The 22,114-nt window shown below is 40.0% G+C and overlaps 2 protein-coding genes across 2 annotated transcripts in view; both read right to left on the bottom strand.

The window, feature by feature from the left end:
- Positions 1-22,114, bottom strand: part of TAB2 (TGF-beta activated kinase 1 (MAP3K7) binding protein 2) — a 183,818-nt gene that overhangs the window by 153,833 nt on the left and 7,871 nt on the right. The window lies entirely within an intron of this gene.
- UST (uronyl 2-sulfotransferase) overlaps positions 1-22,114 on the bottom strand; it is a 165,985-nt gene that overhangs the window by 16,200 nt on the left and 127,671 nt on the right. The window contains exons 6-7 of the mRNA XM_069852158.1: positions 17,152-17,249; positions 13,417-13,574 (exon numbers count right to left, since the gene is read on the bottom strand). Coding sequence (XP_069708259.1) covers positions 13,417-13,574; positions 17,152-17,249 — 256 coding nt within the window. The remainder of the gene's footprint in view (positions 1-13,416; positions 13,575-17,151; positions 17,250-22,114) is intronic.

Here is a 22,114-nt window from a genome sequence, read left to right on the forward strand (position 1 = left end):
ACACATGCTCCTTGCCAGGCAGGCATATGCCAAATACTCTGCTGCAGCAATGTCAGCGTGCACTGTGGCCTCCTTCAACACAGGCCCAACAAAACCAGCCACTCGGCTCTCCCAGTAACTTGTGTTGCACTTTGTTCTAGCTAGAAGCAAGCAATAACAAGACAACCCACTTTTTTTCCTTCTCTCTTTTGTTTTTTTCCCCCCTCAGGTCCACCTGTGCTCTTTATCCATTTCCATTTCCCTCTTCCACCCACAAAAAGCAGGAAATCAAGTAATGTAACTAATTGCTTGGAAACTAATCAGAACAGTCAAGCAGTAGGAGGAGCAAAGTACGAGACAAGCATACAGATATCAATCTAAGCCTTGCAGTTGCGTGATCTGTAATGCTAAAGATGTAATACTCATAATGATGTACAGGTATGTGTGTACCCTAAGCACACCAATCCACCCACCACACAGTAACACAACTTCACAGAATCATGGTTTGGGCTGGAAAGGAACTTAAAGACCATCTAGTTCCAACCCCCCTGCCATGGACAGGGACACCTCCCATGAGACAAGGCTGCTCAAGGCCCCATCCAGCCTGGCCTTGAACACCTCCAGGGATGGGGCATCCACAGCTTCCCTGGGCAACCTGTTCCAGTGTCTCCCTACCCACATTGTGAAGAATTTCTTACTATTATCTAATCTAAATCTTCCCCTTTCCAATTTAAAGCCATTCCCTCTCATCCTGTCACTATATGCCCTTGTAAAAAGACCCTCCCCAGCTTTCCTGTAGGTCCCCGTCAGGTACGGGAAGGTTGCTATAAGATCTCCTCAGAGCCGTCTCTTCTCCAGGTTGAACAATCCCAACTCTCTCAGCCTGTCCTCATATGGAAGGTGCTCCAGCCTTCTGATCATTTTCACGGCCCTCCTCTGGACCCATTCCAGCAGTTCCATATCTTTCTTATGTTTGGGATTCCAGAATTGGACACAATACTCCAGGTGCGGTCTCATGAGAGTGGAGTAGAAGGGGAGAATCACCTCCCTCAACCTGCTGGCCACACTTCTTTTGATGCAACCCAGGACATGGTTGGCCTTATGGGCTGCGAGCGCACTTTGCTAACTCATGTCGATCTTATCATCAGTCAGCATCTCCAAGTCCTTCTCCACAGGGCTGGTCTTAATCAAGTTGTTCTCTATCCTGTACTGAAACTGCAGATTGCTCCAGCCCAGGTGTAGGACCTTGAACCTGGCCTTGTTGAACCTCATGAGGTTCTCACAGGCCCACTTCTCCAGCTTGTCCAGGTCCCTCTGGATGACATTCCATCATTCTGGTGTGACAACTGCACCACTCAGCTTGGTGTCATCTGCAAACTTGCTGAGGGTGCACTCAATCTTGCTGTCTATATCATCAATGAAAGTATTGAACAGCATTGATCCCAATACACTACTCTCCGGATGCAACCATCCAACTAATTCCTTATCCACTGAATAGTCTACCCATCAAATCCATACAGAAGAAAGACCCCTACAATTACCTTGTTTAAGACTTTCACTACACAAAAAGTATTAGATGGAATCATATGATAAAAGGCACAGGAATAGGGTATATATGTTTTATCACTGATCCAGCAGAACACAAGAAATAAAGTTTCTTCCTATAGTGGACACACAGAGCTGATTAATTCCACAGTTACAGGGAAATTAGACCAGAGGAATCAAAGAAAGCCATGGGGAAAACAAATTGATTGTGAAAAGAAAATATTTCAGGGCCTGAGAACAGAGCAGGAGCAGTTGCGTGGGCACTTGGTTCAGCAAGCAGCAAAGCAGGGAAGGATGGGTAATTTCTGGGGTTTACTTGTTTTAACTTGAACAATTGTAGGAAGATGATAATTTAAGGCACTGTCCCCTGGATAGCTCCTCTGTTTCTCCTAAGTCTCCAATTATTGTATTTTTCTTTCTCTCCAATACCCTCATTTCCCCTGAGATTGCTCTCATCAGCAACTTGTATTCCCCAGAAATCCTCCCGCTAGCTGTCTGGAAACACATTCATTCTAGAGGGCATAACACTCTCCTAACATGTAGATGCCTTTAAAACCACAAGTCATCTTCAGAAACCAAACTGCATGGAGGTGCACGAAGAATTCCTCCAAGACCTATTTTGGAAGCAAGCGAATTCAGCAAACTCACAAACATCAGCAATAATTTCAATCCAGTAAGCATGTTTGGTATTCTCAAAAACCTTGCCCCAAACCACACACCTCTTTGCACGTGCCCTTCTTTTAAAAATATTTTTTTCTTGGTCTGTTTTTATGTTCACATTTTGCCTTCAGCCTGTACAATAAAAATGTTTTCTTGGCGAGCCCTAGAGAACAGAGCAGACCAAACACTAATGGTCATGTGGAATTTATTTAGAGGGGGGGCAAATCCCTTAAGTTGAGTAGTTATGTTATTTTGAACTGGTTTTATATTTTATGCGTACATAGTGGAGCTGGAATTTCAGAGCTGGCTTTTGTTTGCATTCATCATGAAACATTTGTTATATGAGCTGCTGCTACTGCTACCAAAGCAGCTGCTGCTTGCTGCTAGAAAACCAGAGACCAACTCAACAGTTCCTTTCTTCCTCCAGTAAGCCTAGCTGGCAAATGAGCCCCGGTGTTTCTACAGAAAATTACTTTTGTTTGGCTTCATTGTCATCCTTGTCAATTGTTGCCTACCCAGAACATAGACTTGAAAGAAAATTGGCAAGTTGGAGCAAGAGCAGGTATGTACTGATGCTCCTGAATCACCTACAATTAATCAAAGATCAGAACTACAGCTGTGTGAACTCTCTGCTTTGCAGCTAGGACATCACCTCAAATGTGAATGTCTCTCCTTCAGCTGCTTCAGATTTACCCCAGATTTAGCCTTTCTGTCTGACATCATCATTTTCCACCATCTGGAAAAACTGAGCCATGGCTTGATCTAGCTTTGCCTAAAAATTTCTTTTGTAGGGGCCTGCTTCTCTGTGCAAGAAAAAATACCCACCTACCTGACACACTGTGCATTTTCCTACCAACCCGGACACAGACCAGGACCCAGAGCAGACTGCAGTCCTGAATGCCAAGGACAGACCTTCTCAACTGCACACAAACAGAATGTTAATGTGTTGCTTTGTCAGAATTAGTAAAACACTCCAGTGTCATTCTTGTTGCTTCCTGGTAATTTCACATTAGCGGTGACCTCTCTGACCTCAGTTTCCTCTTTTTAGGAGAACATTTATCCCTTGCTGTAGCACAGTCCCTGTGGGACTCCCCTGCTTGTTTAAAGTAAGGAGGGACTAACGAATAATTAGTGCCTACCTCCTCAACCTTTATCCTACAGCAGAATATTCTGTCTCATATTTTGACAACTTATTTTCTCTAAGTGCTTTTGGACAGAGATTCTGCTGAAAATCACACCTGTACCATCTCATATCCCTGCCAAGGAGTAAAGATAGCTGAGGAGAAAAAAAATGCCACACCTCACCACCAAGTCTGTTATCTGTATAGATGGCATCTCCAAGTAACTGAAGGGTCATTCAAATTGAGTCCAAACAGTTCAACTCAAAAGATGAGACATATAAAGTGCATTAACTATATGCAAATGTTACAGATAAAAAAAGCAGTCCAACTGTAAAGAAGATACTAATTAAAGAACAAAATGGGAGTGCAATTTGGAAGAAAGGGAGGAGACAGGGAAGATGTGCCTAGACAGCAGTGGAAAGGAGGACACTCTTTTGTATTACATTTGTAAATTTGTGATTCCACTTCAAGAAGAAAAAGAATTAAAAAGGACTCTTCCTAGCCATATTTAGTAAAACCCTCTTCTCTTGCTACAGCTTCTTGGAGAGCAAGTTTTCAAAAGCGACTGATCAAAAAGCTAGGACATTTCAACCCAGAAAGGAAGCAGGAAGCACAGACTCTAAGAAAGACTCGCGCTTGTAAGAGTAAAGGGTCAGCTCTCCAGCACCACAAACTGCCCCCAGGGCAGGTCAAGCAAAGGGGCTTGGAGGAAGCAGCACAGGCATGGTGTGAAGCTATGCACAAGTGAGCAGATTATTCCCACAGGACTGGTGGCTGGGAGAGATACCAAAAGGAGTCTTGTGAAGTAGATGAGCTACATTGTGAATACATTTACTTCATTTTAATTTTTAAAACTTTGTAATCAAGGGTCAAACCTTGCACTTTGCTGAAATTTATTCTTTCCCTTCTTTTCTAAAAGTAATAACACTGGTCTTATGATAAGTTAGAGCACACTGCACTGTTTCCTCTGGGAGTAACCGGTCTATTTACATATGTACTCTGGGAATGTCTCTTCCCTCAGAGTGCCTCCTTGCCATCTCTCCCAGCTACCCACTGCCTCCCTCTTCCCAGCTCTCTAGTGGGTCACCTAATACTGATGTGGTTGAAAAAAAAAACGTTTTGGTATTAGCTTTAATGCCTTTAGCAAGCTGCATGCCAGAAAGTGCTTTTCTATAATCCCACATTGAACTTGTCAGAATTTATGGTCTTTTATGTTTGCTTTATTTTAATTATTACAACAGCTCATTCGTATCACTGTAAAATGCTGATTTTAAATTGTAATGTTTATGTGAAAACCCAAGTAATTCCTTAGGCTGCTTGTCTCTACTGTACAAAAATTACAGGTAAAAGTTTTTTCTAGAATTGTAGTTATTTTCTGTAGTTACTTTACTTTTAATATTTTTCAAAACATTTCTGAGCCATCAGATACTGTTTCACAGTGCAGTAACAGAGGTTTAGCTAGAATGTTACTGATTAAAATAGCATTATGATTTTATTTAGTAAGTTAGTCAAGAAGGAATGACTTGCCATTGCAATCTTTAATTGTCTGTCATTAAAGTTTGTGGTGCTTCATCATTAGTGACCCTGGATTATTTACAAGACATAGCTAATGCCATATCCGAACACAGTTTTCCCTCTGTGCCAGAGCTTTAACAAAGCTTCTTGTCCATGGGTTTTTCATCCTGTTATACCAGGAACTGGAAACATTCAAAAGATGCAGCAGGGAATCAATCTCAGATGAATAGCAGGCGCACTGTTATAAACCATAACATCTTTAACGGCTGATGCGTTCATTAGATAAACAAGACAGTTGCTTGAGAGATACCAGCACAAATCCTTCAAAACGATCTGACACAAAAAGCCCTTGATACATGGGATGCAATGGTTTGGCTGACTGCCCCCTTGAGATATAGACCACAAATAAGTTTTGTTTTTACTGTAACAAAGTATGAAATTACATCTGTGTGGGTTTAGTCCAAAACCAGACAGCCCATCAATAGATCTGATGAAAGGAAATAGAAACAATGCAAGCATCATGAAGATGTGTGATGAAACGCAAAATCTGCAGGCTGAAGTCTTCTGCAACTGCACTACAGTATGAAGGTGATGTCATAGGTGGTTTCAGCCTTCGTAACTCTGCAACTATAAAAGCATTGTACTTAAAGTATAGAGAGGGGAAACTCTACTTATGACAGAGAAGTTCAGACAAGAGCATACAAAAAGAAGAAGTAGCGAAGAGGAACAGGAAAAATGTAGCAGACCACACAGCACAAGCTTCATATATATAATACATTATAGCAGAAAGAAAGGAAAGATTTGGTTATTCTATGAAAAAATACTTAGCCTGTCTCTACAATACATGGCAAATTGTCAGAGCTAGTCTATGAGGTCATGTAGTGAGAAACGGTTGTAGAAGAGAAACATTTGATCTAGGTTTTTCAAAAGATGATTTAAGGGAAGATGGACTTCACCTTCCATCAAAATTCATTCTGAGCAGAACCTTTACAAACTGAAGTTCCACAAAAACCCAAGCCTAAAATAAAGATTTAAAAATCTGCATTGTAACTGGCAAACAGAGAAAGTATATCCTTTTTTGCCATAATCAGTGGTGGGACCAAGAATGTGGACAACCTCCTCAAATGACAAAAGCGCTAAGCAAGGGCACTGTGGATCGACACTGGCCCTCCTCATTCCTCCAGTTCATTAACCACGTCCATCATCCCAACCTTCCAATATGGTAGACATCCACTCCTCACCTGATCTGAGTAATTATTGTTGGTGTTGCTGTATTTACAAAGTCAACCACTCATCTAGACTCGAGGAGAAAGCAGAGCCATAATAACATGTTTGGCAGACTGACTGTCCAGCACTGTAAGGTCAAGGAGTAGATTTACCTGGAGTAAGTGTTATTGTCACATCAGGCTGTCAGCTACCTCACTTTTGTCTCAAAATGCGCCATTCATTTTGGGTCACAAGAGATATTTATAGGCAAAGGCTCTGCTGTCTGACCATGCACATAACGAACTAGCTCCAATCTAAGAAGTACACATTAGCAGGGAACAATAAATCCACTGGACTTGAACCTGGATGCATACAAGGTCCATGTGGGCTTGGAAAGCCACGTCAAACCCTCTTGCCACACCTTTACTGCTGCTTGTCCTTTAGCAATGAGAATTATACTACACTGGGTAAACCTCTTGGTGCCACAGCTGTGTCTCTCATCCAAGACACACATAATCTGGAGTGGCTTCACTTTCCTCAGCAGAACAAGAACTGCAGCTGTTATAAGCTGCCAATCTTTCCTGCAGAACTTGCCACAGAGAAGTTCAGCTTCTGAGAAAAATCTTCCAAAGACTTAGCAGATTTTTTGAAAAACAAGAGTCACAAGGAAGATCAGAAGTGCTCAAATCCTTCCAAGAGCTCCTTTTCTTAAAACTGCTTAGTTTATTCACAATGGGATTTGAAACCTCTAAAAAACAGAAAACACCATCTTTTCTTTTTATGGAAATAGAAATTTCCATTGATTGTGCTTATCACTGATTGCGGCATCAATTACCTTCAAGGTATCCTACATCAGGCAGTCCAGTTTTGTGCCTGCTCTCCAAACTTCGTATTTTTGTGGCTAAAGAGCTAAATAACCTACCTAAAGCTTTTGAGACTACCTCCAGCTTTATAAAACAAACCAAGGATCAGTTCTGCAGAACATCTTCAATGCTATCAACCTAATTGGGAACAAACGTCCTTGGGGATATGTACAGTGACTCTTCCTCTTCCTCTAACTTTATTGCACACAGAGAACTGGGAATTTGTTTTACAAGAAACAAAAATACAATTAAAAACTCTTCCTAGAGCTTAAACTGCCTGTTTTAGCACTGACATTGTTTTAGAGCATTCTTCTACATAATTCTGAATATTCAGACTCCAGAGGGAGAAGAAAGGAATGGTTTGTTCATGTTTCCTATTTTTATTTTCTATTTTCAGAACAGGATGTTGGGTGATAAAGAAGAAAACGCCACCCAGGCAGAATGTAAATTCACATGTGCATGATGTTCAAGTCCCCAGAAAGTCCAGAAAAAGCAGGGAGATTACACCACCTTCTGGACAAAATATTTTAAGTCACATATACAGTTTGCTTCACATAATGGATGGGTACATGCCATGGAAGTGTTAATTACTTCCCAAGTCCAACCTCATATTTTGCCTTCATGTGAAATTTAGAATTTTCTTCTTCTCTAGAAAACTTTCATACAGAGTGATTCCTCTTGAGAGTAATATTTAGGGAAAGCACAAAGCTGGTTTAAGGTTGAGGCAAAAGAGAAGACAGCATGTTTGGAGTCTCCAAAGTTTCTGAACATATGAATGTGTTCAAAGCTTTCCCAAATTCTATTTTTAAGAAAGTAGCAGATGCAAAGAAATGATATTAAAAAATATCTCAGCATTTAAATTGAATCTAATCCAAGTTGTTTTTATTCTCACATCAAGACTACAGATGTCTGTAGAAGAGGGAGAGGTTGTGTATTTGTGCACAAGAGATGAGACAATACATTCCCTTTGCACATACCAGCCACAATCCTCTCCAGAAGGTACAGGTCATGAGATGCAGGCAGACTATTAGAAGCTGCAGATCACTTGTCCCAATATTTTCTATCCTTTTATTTTGTGCTAAACAAAGTCAGAATATAGGACAATCGCTATTTAAGGACACTGCACAAAAAGCACTGCTCCCTTCCATCATTCCATCAGACTTCTTTCAACATTTCTTACCCAGAGTTTTGTGCTTGCAAAGACATCCAGTTTCTCAGAGAGGTAAAACGAACAGTGGAATCTTCCTGCCCTCCTTTTGTTTTCTTCATATCACAGCAACTTTGCCAGCAATGATCCTCAATTCCCGAACATTTCCAAATCCATAACATCCACATCAGGCCAGAGCAGCACAAGAACAGGGCTGGGAGAAAGGCTGCCACAGGAATACTAAAGGTATCGGTCAGACTATGAGGAACGCTGCTAATAAAGTGATGGCACAGAAGAGAGGAAAAGGAAAGAAAGAAAAGTCTCTCTGAGCTTTCTCCACTTGCAAACGGTTTTAGTTTGATAAGGAGTGGGAACCAGCACAGGAGCCATCTGAAGACATGCCCCAGCTGCAGTGCTGCCTGTGCACAGGAGCAATATTCAGCATGCTGCAAAGCCTTCTGGGGTTGATCCCACCCTCTTCCTAACTCCATCAAAAAAGGCTTCATCATCTGCCTCACAGTCCCTCAGCTTTGCAATAAAGACAAATGGCAGCCTCTCCCTCCTTAGTAATTTTAAAGTGAGATGGAAGCTTATAAATAGAAAACATCAAGACTGTATCACCAGTATTCATGAACAGAATAGATGGTTTATATTATCCAGGATAATATTACTACTAGAGTTTAAAGCATTCCCTGTAAACGTGACTTTTGAAAATCACATTTTTGTCGCATTTTCAAAAAAATGCATTTTATAGTTTACCTGAACAATATATTTCCTTCCAGCTGACAGCATGAGTAATTTCATTGCACTTAATAAAAATTCACTGCTTGAGAAGCTTAAGTCAGTCTTCTTGCTTTCGAGTAAGATCTACACATTCTCCATGTAAAATGCAACTTTCAAGAAACAAAGAGAATTTTTTTCTGCTGTTGGGAAAGAAGTGTTTTTATAGGGCTACTTGTGCCAAATCAAATTTATGAACTCCTGCAGAAAGGTGAGAGTATATGCACTATTTCTGTGGTGATAAAAAAAATATATAGCCTATTCTTTTGCATTAGATGTTAACTTCTACCCCATGACAGAGAAGCTGACTAAGCAGAAGAAAATTCTATGTTTTGCTGCATGTAGTGTGTATTTTTTTAAAAACACAGAAGATATGAAAGCCACATGTACTCATTTCAGAAGCAACTGTAAGTATTCTCCGCATTCTGGCTACCAGCCAGGTTATGGAAGTGAGCTATCGCCAGCAAAAATGAACAGGACTGATCAATTATTTTTCCTTCAGTTGTGCTCTGAAGAGTGAGGAGAGGTTTTACATGTAAAGTTATTCTCTAACTATTTCAGGCCGTCCAGGGAATTAAGTAATACTTTCAAATTTTGAAGTAAATATAATCCAAGGCTCTGCAATTGGACTCTCTCTGCTGCAATGCTGGGGAAAAAAGAAAGACAAAACTGAGCAAATTTTACTGTGTTAGAAAAGAAATCTAGTAAACACAGTAATATATATATTTTTATTTATTCTACTCATCTATTGATTAATCTATCTATTCTACCATTTGCCTCCCCCTAGCTCCTTTTTGATCTCTTGTCAAATGCAGCTCTGGCTGTAAAGGCAGGAAGAGTTTGCCCCTTCAGTCAAGAGAGTCCTTTCGCAATTCTTGACTTGGTATCAACATTAAGAAAATACTTAATTTCAAGAAGAGAGTGGAAAAAGAGAAAAACAGGAAGTCTGTAGGTCTAAAGTGTTCTACAAGATAAAACCAGATTGGTTCCAAAGAAAACGTTAGCACCACAAAAAGCTTTCACATTTTGTTACACTTTGTTTCAGAACAAACAAGTGAAAATATATGACATATTGATTACCTGAAGGCAACTCTTCTAGTGTCCTCTGACACTGAAGATTCCTGTCATGAAGAATTGCCAACTTTTTAAGCTCACAAAATGTGAGGAAAGTTGGCATGCATTTAAAAATGTGACTTGGTCAAAAAGAAAAAAGCCAGCACAGAACAAATACACAGCAGCTGGCAAGCAAAATATATTAGAAATCTCAATAACCAGCTGTCAGTTACGATGTCTCAACAAGTCAACTACATTTCACTCTTTTAATTTTTTTTTTATATTTTACCTTTCTTTACAGGTTCCTTCTGCCAGCTTATGTAAAAGAAATCATTAGCATCATTGATAAAATCACTCAAATCATATTACACTAAGTAGTTATCTGCGTCTTTACATACATACACAGACACACGGATTCACATTTCTGTCTCTCTGATGTGAATATCCTACTATCTATCTGATCAGTAAAGCCACAGTTTAACTGATCTGCTTCAGAATAATAGCAGTAACGTGGTTTGGTTTTGAAGGTAGAAAGGCTATAGACTTTGTTTTCTAGCTAGAGGGAGGAAACTGAGCAAGAGTTCCTTAATAAATGTTGTTACACGCTCTCCCAAATGAGAAATTTTACTTAAGACGCAGAAGAAACACAGAAGTTTGAAAATGGCTTACACAGTTAAAAGAAAAAAAGAGGAGAAAAAGTTTCCAGATTTCCTGATATCTATTAGTATCAACCCATACTGAAGACATATTGAAGGCTTCTAATAAATAACAATTTTGCTCGGATGGGAACTGTGGTGATCTGGCACCTGTAATGAGGGAGAAGGGTCTCAGCTTTGGGAAGAGGGGTTTAACCCAGGACTCCTGCAAATATGTCTTAAATGCACATGTGATTTTATGGGCTTGATAACATCCAGTGGTTTGCTTCCTACAGCATGAAGTAGGTGCTTTTAATTTGGTTTAGATTATGATGTTGGTAGGACAGCAATCATCAGCTTCCTGCTCTGCTTTCTAATCTGTGTAATCCGCTAAAGCAACACTGGATGGAAATTGCCTTCCTCCAGTTTCTTTGTGCTTCAGGGCAGCTCTACAAATCCTGGTTTTGATTTGTGCCTAATCCAGAACTGCTTATTGCAGTGGACTCTGGCGCAGGTTTCACCAACCTGGAAGCAATTCACCTTTTTGTAGACCGTCCTTCACTGTGTTTTTCTCATCTCAACATATTCAACTTACAAGAGATAAGTTATGGAAAAGCTTTACTTTCTTTATATGAAAAGAGGAAAGACTGCCATAAGAGGATCTCTGGTGGAGCAGCAGGTCAGTAGACAAAACTGTAAATATATAAGATTTAATCTGCAGGTGTTATTTGCAACAAACAGTATCTTTTGGCCCAAAGTGTATTTGCTGCTTTGAGTGGTCACCGCATCAACATGCAGCTGGGCAGAGCAACATCTCTTCTTCCCAGCACTTCATGATGCAACAGCAGAGGGTGTTGCAGATCTGGTCTAAGGTGCCCTAAGGAGAATAATGTAGCATTTTTTACATAGCATTAGATTTTTTTTTCTTTCTTTCTGGCTGACTCTATTTTTTGTAAGCATTAGCATCAACTCAGAAATAACCTGAAAATAGTTATGATTAGAAAAAAAAATCCCCAAACACATGCATGTATGGAAACAGGAGGAGAGAGTTAACACAAGGTATCTGTTTCGTTTCTATTCTTCCTTGTCAGTAAGTGAATAGGAAAAACTAAAACAAAAGTTTAATCCATACTGAACAAAAGAGATGAATTTTCAGACATGACACAAAACCAATTTTATACATGAAATCCCAGAGGAAATCACTGTCCTGAAATAGGGAATCAAATCTCCTCCACCTACTGGAATATACATACAGAAGAGAAAGATTATCCAGCACCTAATGATTCCGGGAGATTGCTTATTTCACAATTGACAATTTCTAGGGCACCCTGATGAAAATCAAGATCCTATGTGCTGTTTGTTATCTTCCCTCACTGTAAGAGAATTGAAAAATCTATGGTACACAGAACAGCTGAGGAAGTCCTAAAGATTTCCAAAGAAAAGTCAGCTCATTGCAGAGAGATCATCCTTCTATTGATCCCCCATTTCCCTCTCGTCTAACATCTTCACGGAGAAACCTTGGAGTTTGAGTTGTGCAAACCTTTATAAAGACTTACACATACTATAAACACAGGCCTTTTCATTTTTTTTTTTTTTAATTTCCAAAGAGATGAAATACAATTGATCCAAACCTGGGCACTGCTCTCATGTCAATACCATCCCATGCTATCCTTAAGACTATTATTGAGCAAAATAGCTGTATGGCTGGATACAGCACCACAACAAAGGAACACTCATACCTCTCAAACAGCTGCATTAACTGCCCTATTGCAAGCAGATAGTCACCCTCTATAACCACATTCAGAGGAGGAATGCCTGTATTATCTGTATCACTGCTAAATAAAAAACTTTCAAAGATGCATCCTGGAAACAGGTATTGGTATATGGTCACCCATAATTCCTGGTTGTGGACAGAAAACCATAATTCCTTTAAAGTGACTGATTACTGTGATAGCTGTTCTCAGTCGAAAGCCATCAGCTGCCTGTGTTAACAAACAAAATTCAAACTTTGATCCATGTGTTTTTAATATACAACACATATATTACACATTTCAGTGGCTGTAGGCATTTCACACTGACATGAATGCAACCAAGTCACCAAGCAAGAAGGGAAATTTTACCTCTCCCTGGTTCTATGATGTTGATGACCCAGTCAAATGTAAGCAGGAAATCAGTTCTGCTGGAATGACATGCACAGCCCCACAGAAGCGTCATATTTCTTGCGTTAGGCATAGGACACAAGACTGTCTTCTAAAGAAGTTGGCAGTAAATAAGCATTGGACTGATGCAGAGAAGAGAGAACCCTTTCAGATTGACTGCAGGGGTGCAAATTTAGGGGCAGATCAAATGCTCTCTGTTTTAATTTCTCTACTCAAGTCTCCTATGTCTTTCTCCTCAGCATGCTTTGTACTTAAAGTGCCCTATATACATGTTCTTATTTGTACTTTACCTAAACTCAGCTCAACTGAAGGTTTATTTCATTTCAAGTCTTAGTCAAGTTTGAGGGAAAATAAATATCCTGGTACTGCAGAATCCTCAAAGAGTTCAGCTCCCCAAGCTGTTTCTTTTAAGTTTTACTTACGTAGATATTGCTGACACCATTTTGAGAATATTTTGACAATATTATTTGAAAGCTGAGTTTGACAGAGTGAAAAGAAGAGAAAGGCAGTGCTAAAAGGGAAGTGCTAAAAGGGAAGCCTTCTGGCATGCTGCAAGATCACTAGAGTAGCAATTGTTTGCCCAGGAATGAAAATCACACAGTAACATTAAGAATAAAAGGAGAACATGTACTCTCCCCATCAATCAAATCTGCTCCATTAATTGATTAAACAAGACATAAACACATACCTTTCAGCAGCCATGCAGATTTTGTCAAGGTTTCTATAAGAACAGATTTTAATGGAAAAAGTTACCTGGGTTTTTGTAGATGCTAAGCACATCCTTGAAATAATGAGGTAAGAATCTTTCTAATAAAAGCAGCACATCCTCCAACTCCTCCAAAATGCCCACAAGCAGAAAATTTTCATTAACATTCAGCTTTGCTCTTTCAAGGGCCCATTCACCAGGCTCCCTGTTGGAAATTAATGGAAGGAGAAAGAGGGAGGAAAAAACCCCAAGATTAAATATGCAATTACTTCAGAAGTTCAAGTAAGAACACATCTGAATAAAAAAATACTCAGCACTATACTTCTAACAGAAAATAACCTCCCACCCCTCAGCAAACCTGAGTGCCTTACTGAGCTTTTCTGCATGACATCTAGAATTGGCTTGCCATGTGAAAACATGATCACATTAAAAGCAGGTTAATCACTGTGTAGAAATACTCTGTTCTGAAGACACTACCTGTTGAGTTGTGTACTTTATTTTGACTTGGAAGCAGAACCCACCTCACAGAAAGAATGATTTCCCTTGGTGATGAGGGGTTATCCCTGAACCACATCAGGAGAACTGGTGTGAGCAACCACTGCCCTCTGTTACCCACTGAATGCCACACAGGAGGCTACCAGCCTGTTTCCCTTCATCTTAACTTCTGCCAAAGTCCTGAGGAGCTTCCTGGAGGCTGGCTGATGTTGTGCCCATCTACAAAAAGGGCCGCAGGGAGGACCCAGGAAACTACAGGCCTGTCAGTCTGACCTCAGTGCCAGGGAAAGTCATGGAACAGGTGATCTTGAGTGCTATCATGAAGCACATGCAAGAGAACCGGGTGATCAGGCCCAGTCAACATGGGTTCACAAAAGGCAGGTCTTGCCAGACTAACCTGATCGCCTTCTATGACAAAGTGACCCGGCTACTGGATGAGGGAAAGGCTGTGGATGTGGTCTTCCTGGACTTCAGCAAAGCCTTTGACACAGTTTCTCACAGCGTTCTGCTTGAGAAACTGTCAGCCTCTGGGCTGGACAGGCGCACACTCTCCTGGGTGGAAAACTGGTTGGATGGCCGGGCCCAGAGAGTGGTGGGAAATGGTGTGAAATCCAGCTGGAGGCCAGTGACAAGTGGGGTTCCCCAGGGCTCAGTGCTGGGTCCAGCCCTGTTCAATGTCTTCATCAATGATCTGGATGAAGGCATCGAGTGCACCCTGAGCAAGTTTGCGGACGACACTAAGCTGGGTGGAAGTGTCGATCTGCTAGAGGGTCGGGAGGCTCTGCAAAGGGATCTGAACAGGCTGGACCGCTGGGCAGAGTCCAATGGCATGAGGTTTAACAAGGCCAAATGCCGGGTCCTGCACTTGGGGCACAACAACCCTATGCAGTGCTACAGACTAGGAGAAGTCTGTCTAGAAAGCTGCCTGGAGGAGAGGGACCTGGGGGTGTTGGTTGACAGCTGACTGAATATGAGCCAGCAGTGTGCCCAGGTGGCCAAGAAGGCCAATGGCATCTTGGCTTGTATCAGAAATGGCGTGACCAGCAGGTCCAGGGAGGTTATCCTCCCTCTGTACTCGGCACTGGTGAGACCGCTCCTCGAATACTGTGTTCAGTTCTGGGCCCCTCACCACAAGAAGGATGTTGAGGCTCTGGAGAGAGTCCAGAGAAGAGCAACAAAGCTGGTGAAAGGGCTGGAGAACAGGCCTTATGAGGAGCGGCTGAGAGAGCTGGGGTTGTTTAGCCTGGAGAAGAGGAGGCTGAGGGGTGACCTCATTGCTCTCTACAACTACCTGAAAGGACGTTGTAGAGAGGAGGGTGCTGGCCTCTTCTCCCAAGTGACAGGGGACAGGACAAGAGGGAATGGCCTCAAGCTCCGCCAGGGGAGGTTTAGGCTAGACGTTAGGAAAAAATTCTTTACAGAAAGGGTCATTGTGCACTGGAACAGGCTGCCCAGGGAGGTGGTTGAGTCACCTTCCCTGGAGGTGTTTAAGGCACGGGTGGACGAGGTGCTGAGGGATATGGTTTAGTGTTTGGTAGGAACGGTTGGACTCGGTGATCCGGTGGGTCTCTTCCAACCTGGTTATTCTGTGGTTCTGTGGTTCTGTGGTTCCTTTTCCCTGCCGTTACTCCTGACTGCCCTGTGGCTCTGCTAAAGGATTTGCATATCTTTCTTTAACTGACACTGGTTTTGAAGATCAGTTTAGGATTATTCTATCTTTTTCCCCACTGGAAGAAGCTGGCAGGATACTAACACAATTTTATAGTTCTCTCATAGTTTCACAGAAGCACGACTAGGTTCAACAAGCATATGAAACCTAAGTCCCTTAGATGAACTTGAATTAATTAATGTCTTGGGAGCAGCAGTCAAAATTCATATTGATGAGGGATATAATGCTAGTGTTTCAACTAATGGAACTTAGCTCTTTCTCAGAGTCTGGTTGGGTATGACGAACATCTGAACCACGCAGGCTACTTGAGAGGGGCTGGAGCTCACACCTCTACCCTGACTTCCATTTCACTATTACAAATTCTGTGTGATGGTGAACTGTCAGAAGCTCTTCTGAGGACATGTCAAAAATTTTATTGCTTTACATTCCCACTAGATTAGACTTATAACAGGTTTTTTATTCCCTACCACCTTCTTTTCATTTGTCCATTTTCTGGAAGACTACAGTGTCCTAACAAATACTGTGGTCCTCCTCCTTGCAGCTCCTTGCGAGATTAGGGAGTAGGTGAAGTAAGTGCAAGGGCATGACCGGAGACATCTATAACAAACTACAAAGCAGTATTTCAATATACTGCTTTGGAATTTCATAGAGATATGTTATGAAAGTATTCAGTTATGTCACTGTTGTTAATGGAATTACTCAAGTATGTAAGTTAAATATGCAAGCATAAGCATTTGCAAATGAGACCAAACCACACTAATAAAAAAGTATAATGAAAAAGATGCCATAAATCTGTTTTGTTCCTTAATCATACCTTCACTTATGCCAAAAAACTAAAGCAGTATTTTACAGCAAAGATACTTATAAACTGAGACATAAGAATGAAAACTTCTTATTACTGCTACAAAACAGTATGGCTTTTGAAAGAAATTTTTGAAACCGTGCAGTTGTTCCACTATGAAGAAGTAGTGCTAATAAACACATAGAATAACTTGAGGTTGAATAAACCTAATAAAGAACATGCTGTGACCAATAATACAAAAGTATTTGAAAACAAGACGGTATGTAAAATTATTCACATATTATTGCATAGCTTACTATGAAATAACACAGCAATATGAGAATGCATAAATAGACATATTCAAAATTAACTAGCTCAATTGCAGCAGTAGAAGGTTCCACTTTAGCTTGGGTTAAGCATGACTACTGTTTCTTACATGGACACAGAAAACTAGAATTCCTCAGATACAGACCTCATATAATCATCTGAGCAGAGTTAAAACATGTATTACAAAATTATAGTGCAGGTAAAATAAGTAACGAGCACATATAGTCACTGTCATTCTCACCTTGCCAACCCAGAAAGGAATAATCCACATAAACACATTCAGACTTAATGAAATCTTCAAATATTAAATCAAGAAAAAAGAAGAGTACTACATTTGCATTACCTTCCTTACTCCGAAATATATGCATGCAGTTACCACATACAGCACTACCTTGTACTTACACTTTTCTCTCGTACTTAATATAATAACTGTTGGCTCTTAATCGGTTTCTGACATAATATTGGCAACAGCAATTGATGAACAAATTGGGATACCTTGCATATATTTACCTGCATCTTGGATGCTGTCCACAGAAATATGGTATGATGTAAAATAACCTGGGATTGGAACATTCAGGGTAGTTTTCGAGGATACATACATTAATGTCCTGAGGAGGGGGGAAAGAAAAAAAAAAAGAGGTTGAATACTTCATTTGCCTTTCTCTATTAATAAGTGTTTTCTTTTTCTATGACTTTACACAGTCATCTCAAAATCAAAAAATTGTCCTGAGGCTACACAAAATACCTTAGAAGTCATTTACCGGTCATTACAGTACTGCTAAATATCATTAGAAAGTTGCAGGAGGGGAAAAAAAGAAAAAAAGTTATTTTGTCCTATATTGCAAATAACATTTTTTTTTTTCTTGCTGCAAATAACACTATTATTGCATTGAGATTACTGCATGATTTGAATTAGGACACATTGATCAACTTTCATATTGAGTTATAATATTCAGGAGATTATTTTCAGACTATTTCTTCCAAATACACCTTGAGGGAAACCTGAAATAGCCAGGATAAATCAAGACAATTATTTTCTTTATTTTTTTTATTCTGCTTCATTCAATGACTGGAATGAACCAATGTAAGTCATAATTCACACAGCTTACTCTTGATATAGAAACATACATCACTTTAGATTACAATTCAGTGCATTCTTCAGACAATCAGAATTGAGCCTCTTGTGTAAACCCTCACTGATACAAGGGCTTATTAGAATGTATTTATAATTTTCCTGATTTATGATTAATCTAATTAGGAGCTATTTATCAGTTTTCAAAGAGTAGGCACAGCTACTGAACCTGAGGAACTGTATTCCGTATCTAGCTTTACACTAGCGCGATAATAAACATACCTGCAGCTGGGACTGAATTCCACGATCCCTTTCTAGTCTAACAGATTCTCACTCTACCAGCAGACCCACTGACTCCAAAGAGATGTACAAAACAACAACAAAAAAGTGCAGCACAAAACAGGTTAAGATGAAAGGATCTCATCTTTGCAAAACCAGTCTTCATTCTTATTTAAAGACACATGCTTTTATAATGCAGTGGGCTCAATACACATCAATATGGAACCAACGACTAACTAAATCCATACTTCACCAATTAAATAAAATACAATAGCGAACACTTAAGTGGGGAATATGCCCTCCACAAGACAGAAGTGCTTGGCAGCATGGGAGGCATGAAGAGCATCCACTGTTTTGCCAGGAAAGTGTGGGGTACAGGGCTCAAGCCACAGCATACACTTCTGAGACCTCAGTACAGAAACGCTCTTTCGAGAACTTCAGCCCTCATACCTAACTTCATTAGTGTCACATTTGTGTCTGTAAGCCTTTTTAACATTCCTGTTTCCTCCTCTGCCTTTCCCTTATGTAAATCAGATTTTATAAGCACATCAGAAGATCCCAGGCTGGGAAGTAAATCATGTGGCGAGGAATTATCAAATAAAACAACATAAAGATTGCCAATCGGGATACAACCAACCTATTTTCCCTGCTCCCTCCCATTGCATTCAAGCATACTGAGGAGGGCTCTCCTTTAATACAGACCAGAAGATTTATGGCCAAGGCCTGAATTTTGACATTCAAGGCTCTGAGCTGAAGGTAACCAGCCCTCTATTCTTGATGCTATGAACACTACTAAGAAATCTACTGGTGGCACGGGCAACGTGTCCTTCCTATCATCCCAACAGTTGGGTATTTTTTAAATTAATTAAAAACTGCAATTCTTAAAAAGTTTATTGTGCTCTTACTGTAGACACCACTGGAGATGTTTTAGGGATATGTATTTTCAGTTCTCATGAATACGCAGAGACCCGCAATCAATTCATAAAATCCTTAGATTTAATAAAAAAAACCCAAAACTATTCTGACAATACTTAAAATCATATCCAAGACAGCTTCCACTGGATTAATGTTAATTAGTAGAAAATCTTATGTAAGATTTCAAAATCATTAGTAACACCCAACTAAGAGCTGCTAGTTCTTTCTTGTTCCTACATGAAGGTAAAGGGACATGAACTCACAACAAAGAAATTTATTGTTTCTTTGCAAGAATGATGACTGCAGTGAGTCAGAAAATACATCCCAGGATAAATAAGTATGGATACCCAATCCAAAAGTTTAACAGGGACCTTCTTGCTCATATTTAGTCAAAAGGATATTTTTTTGTATTCCTTTTTATGGTAAACTGCTGTAGGATCAAAGAAACAACCATGACTGCACTAAACTAAATTAGCAAGTGGAAATCCCCTTAAAATTTGATTTGTTAAAGAAATCCGAAAGAAATCCAAAATAATCAGAAAGAAAAACCAGCCCTTCCTCCTTGTTGATGCACTTGAAGTTTAAAACAAAGGCCAGGTACACTTTCATAGGAACCCACAATTTTTCGCTATGCAACAGCAAACCTTTCATGCCCCTGACCTCAGACACACGAGGTTTCCTCTGCGGTGAAAAGAGTGCCCCTTTCCCACCCCCGTTTACCACCACTACTGTGATCCGCACTACAGTGCTGGAGGGTCCCGAGGCATTTGTAGCACCTGCACTCGCCTTTCCTATTTTGAAGTATTCCTAATCTGTGAAATAAATCACCAGCCACCACCCATCCCCTCAGATGAAATTTCACTTGATGATAATTACGCAGCTCCATGAGATGTGAAATAACAGCTTTTTAACCAAGGGGTGGGGCAAAGGCCTGAGGTGTGCTAATCATTACAAAATTTAAACACAGCTGAAGGAAGCTTCTCTTTGGTTGCTAGTGGGACTTACACAAAAAGCTAAGATGAAATTATATTATTCCAGGTAGCGTTACTTTCTCAGCCCAAGCAACATTAAAGCTACATTTTCCAGTGAGAGCATGTTTTCCCAGCAGGTTACAGATCACTCAGGTCAGAAAGGTTTTTATGTGAGATAAAAAATTGCAAGGTGATAGATGACAGCCTTGCTCAATTAAATCACTGGAGGAGGCTTGTGAAAAAATTACTCAAACACAGCCAAGAAAGATACAGAAAGAAGGAAACAGAGCAACTTTGATCATACATCTCCACAATAAAGAAAGAAGAATTTTATTTTATTCCTCAGCTTCCAGCTATATTCCATACAGCTTGCACCCCACTGAGTTTCTGTCTCCAGCAGGGCAGAGGGATGCCCAGGAACCAGCGCTGGGGCTGCAAGTAACAACAGAAACAAACTTTCTTTTTAGTAGTATTATATTTTTCTTTTGGTAAATCGGTAATATCTACTTCCTTCTTCTGTAAAACTGTCTTTCATAGAAAAATCACAAGGTGTCATAATCAGTTAATGAAACAGAGCACTGATCTATCAGAAGTACATCAAAAGTGTGTTACAAATATACTCTTAAAAAGTTAATAACAAACACACTGTTTTATTTGCCATAGTGAGTTCATTCACATCGTAAGAGGAAGGATACAAAATTCCTTTGGGAATTTTAATGCTATCACAAAAAACCCCACAAACTTTAAAATATTTTTTGTAGAAAACCAAACAATTTTCTTAAGTCAATGCCTTTAACTCATTGCCAATAGCGCACCAAATACAAAAAGATGTGACTGTAGATTTATGAGTTTGAAATTTTTTTTTAGTCCTGATAAGAAATCCTAAGAGTGCTGGCAGAAACAACATATTATTTTTGTTCAGTAGGAGGAACACCTAACTGTTTCATTTAAAAAAATAAGTTTTCTTGGGTTTCAAAGCATTCCCTATTTCTTGATCCTCAGTGCCTCAACCAAAAATTGCAGGAATACCAGATTCTGCCATGGATGTATGGAAATTCCTAGCATCCATAACTATTTTAAATGAGGAATTGTAACACAAATACATATATATCTTGCAAATATTTTCCCATTAATCACCCATTCGTGTATGGGAAGCCAAAGAAATAGTCTTTCCTTCTCTCAAAATCAAAATGAAAAACATGTCAGTCTTTCCATGCCCTGCCCTTGTAGGATATTGCAGCTTCCGTGAAACCAGGAGACCCCACTTACAGCCCAGCTACGATGCATGCTCCTTTAAGTTTGAAGGTTGCAGATGTGAAGTTGAGGTGTGTTTTGAAGGCTACAGAGGAAGCAATGACCTAAATAAATACCTTTCAATTTTCCAAAAAAGGAAATGAAATAAAATGATGTGGAAAACCAGTGAATGAGCCCAGTCTATGGTGACCTCTCCTGTGTACAAGGCTGTTCTTCATATGCCACTACAGTCATGGTGCAGTTTAGTCTTCACCGTGGCCAGCCAAGGAAAATCCTTCTGCTCTGCTAAGAGCCCCCAAGAATCCTCTTGTGGCTTGTAAAATGTTTTCTCACATACTTGCTTGGTGTTTGTGAAGAGGTCAAACTGACCATTACATCCCGAGGACAACATTGCATCATACGAACTGAATACAACCACACTGAAAAAAAAACATGCTGCTTTCTTTGCTCTCAGCTAGGGAGCTCCAGGTGGCCACAGAATGATGGGGAAGAAAATGTAAACATGACAGCTCAGAAAAGGGCTTGTGGGTATAAATACGAAATGAAAGAAGGAAAAGCACAACTTCCTATTTTGTACAGCTGCAGAAAGACATTGAAAAGACAAAAGTATATGGGCATGAAGGTTTTCAAATATAAATGTAACAAGACTTACTAAATCTTATTTAGGAGCCCAAATTACTTATATTTTTCATGGAAAATAAACTATAATGCAACACAATTTTAACCCTAATTAGAGAGACTTTTATTTCATCAGGTGATATTTAATGTTTCTCTTAATTCTTAGTCAAGTATAACTAGATAACTGGATAACTAGAGCCACACAGCAGCAAGATGACCTTTAAAATTCTGGAGGCGTTTAGGACTTGTTTGTGCATCTATGCACTAGCATAGATTGCTGTGGGGTGGGCAGGTGCAGGGCACCATTTCCCAAAACCAGCATGGCCAACACAGCTGAAGCCAAGTGTTTCCCAGCCCATGCTAT

This window comes from Phaenicophaeus curvirostris, chromosome 2 (assembly GCF_032191515.1).
Source record: "Phaenicophaeus curvirostris isolate KB17595 chromosome 2, BPBGC_Pcur_1.0, whole genome shotgun sequence".
In the NCBI taxonomy this organism is placed as follows: domain Eukaryota; kingdom Metazoa; phylum Chordata; class Aves; order Cuculiformes; family Cuculidae; genus Phaenicophaeus; species Phaenicophaeus curvirostris.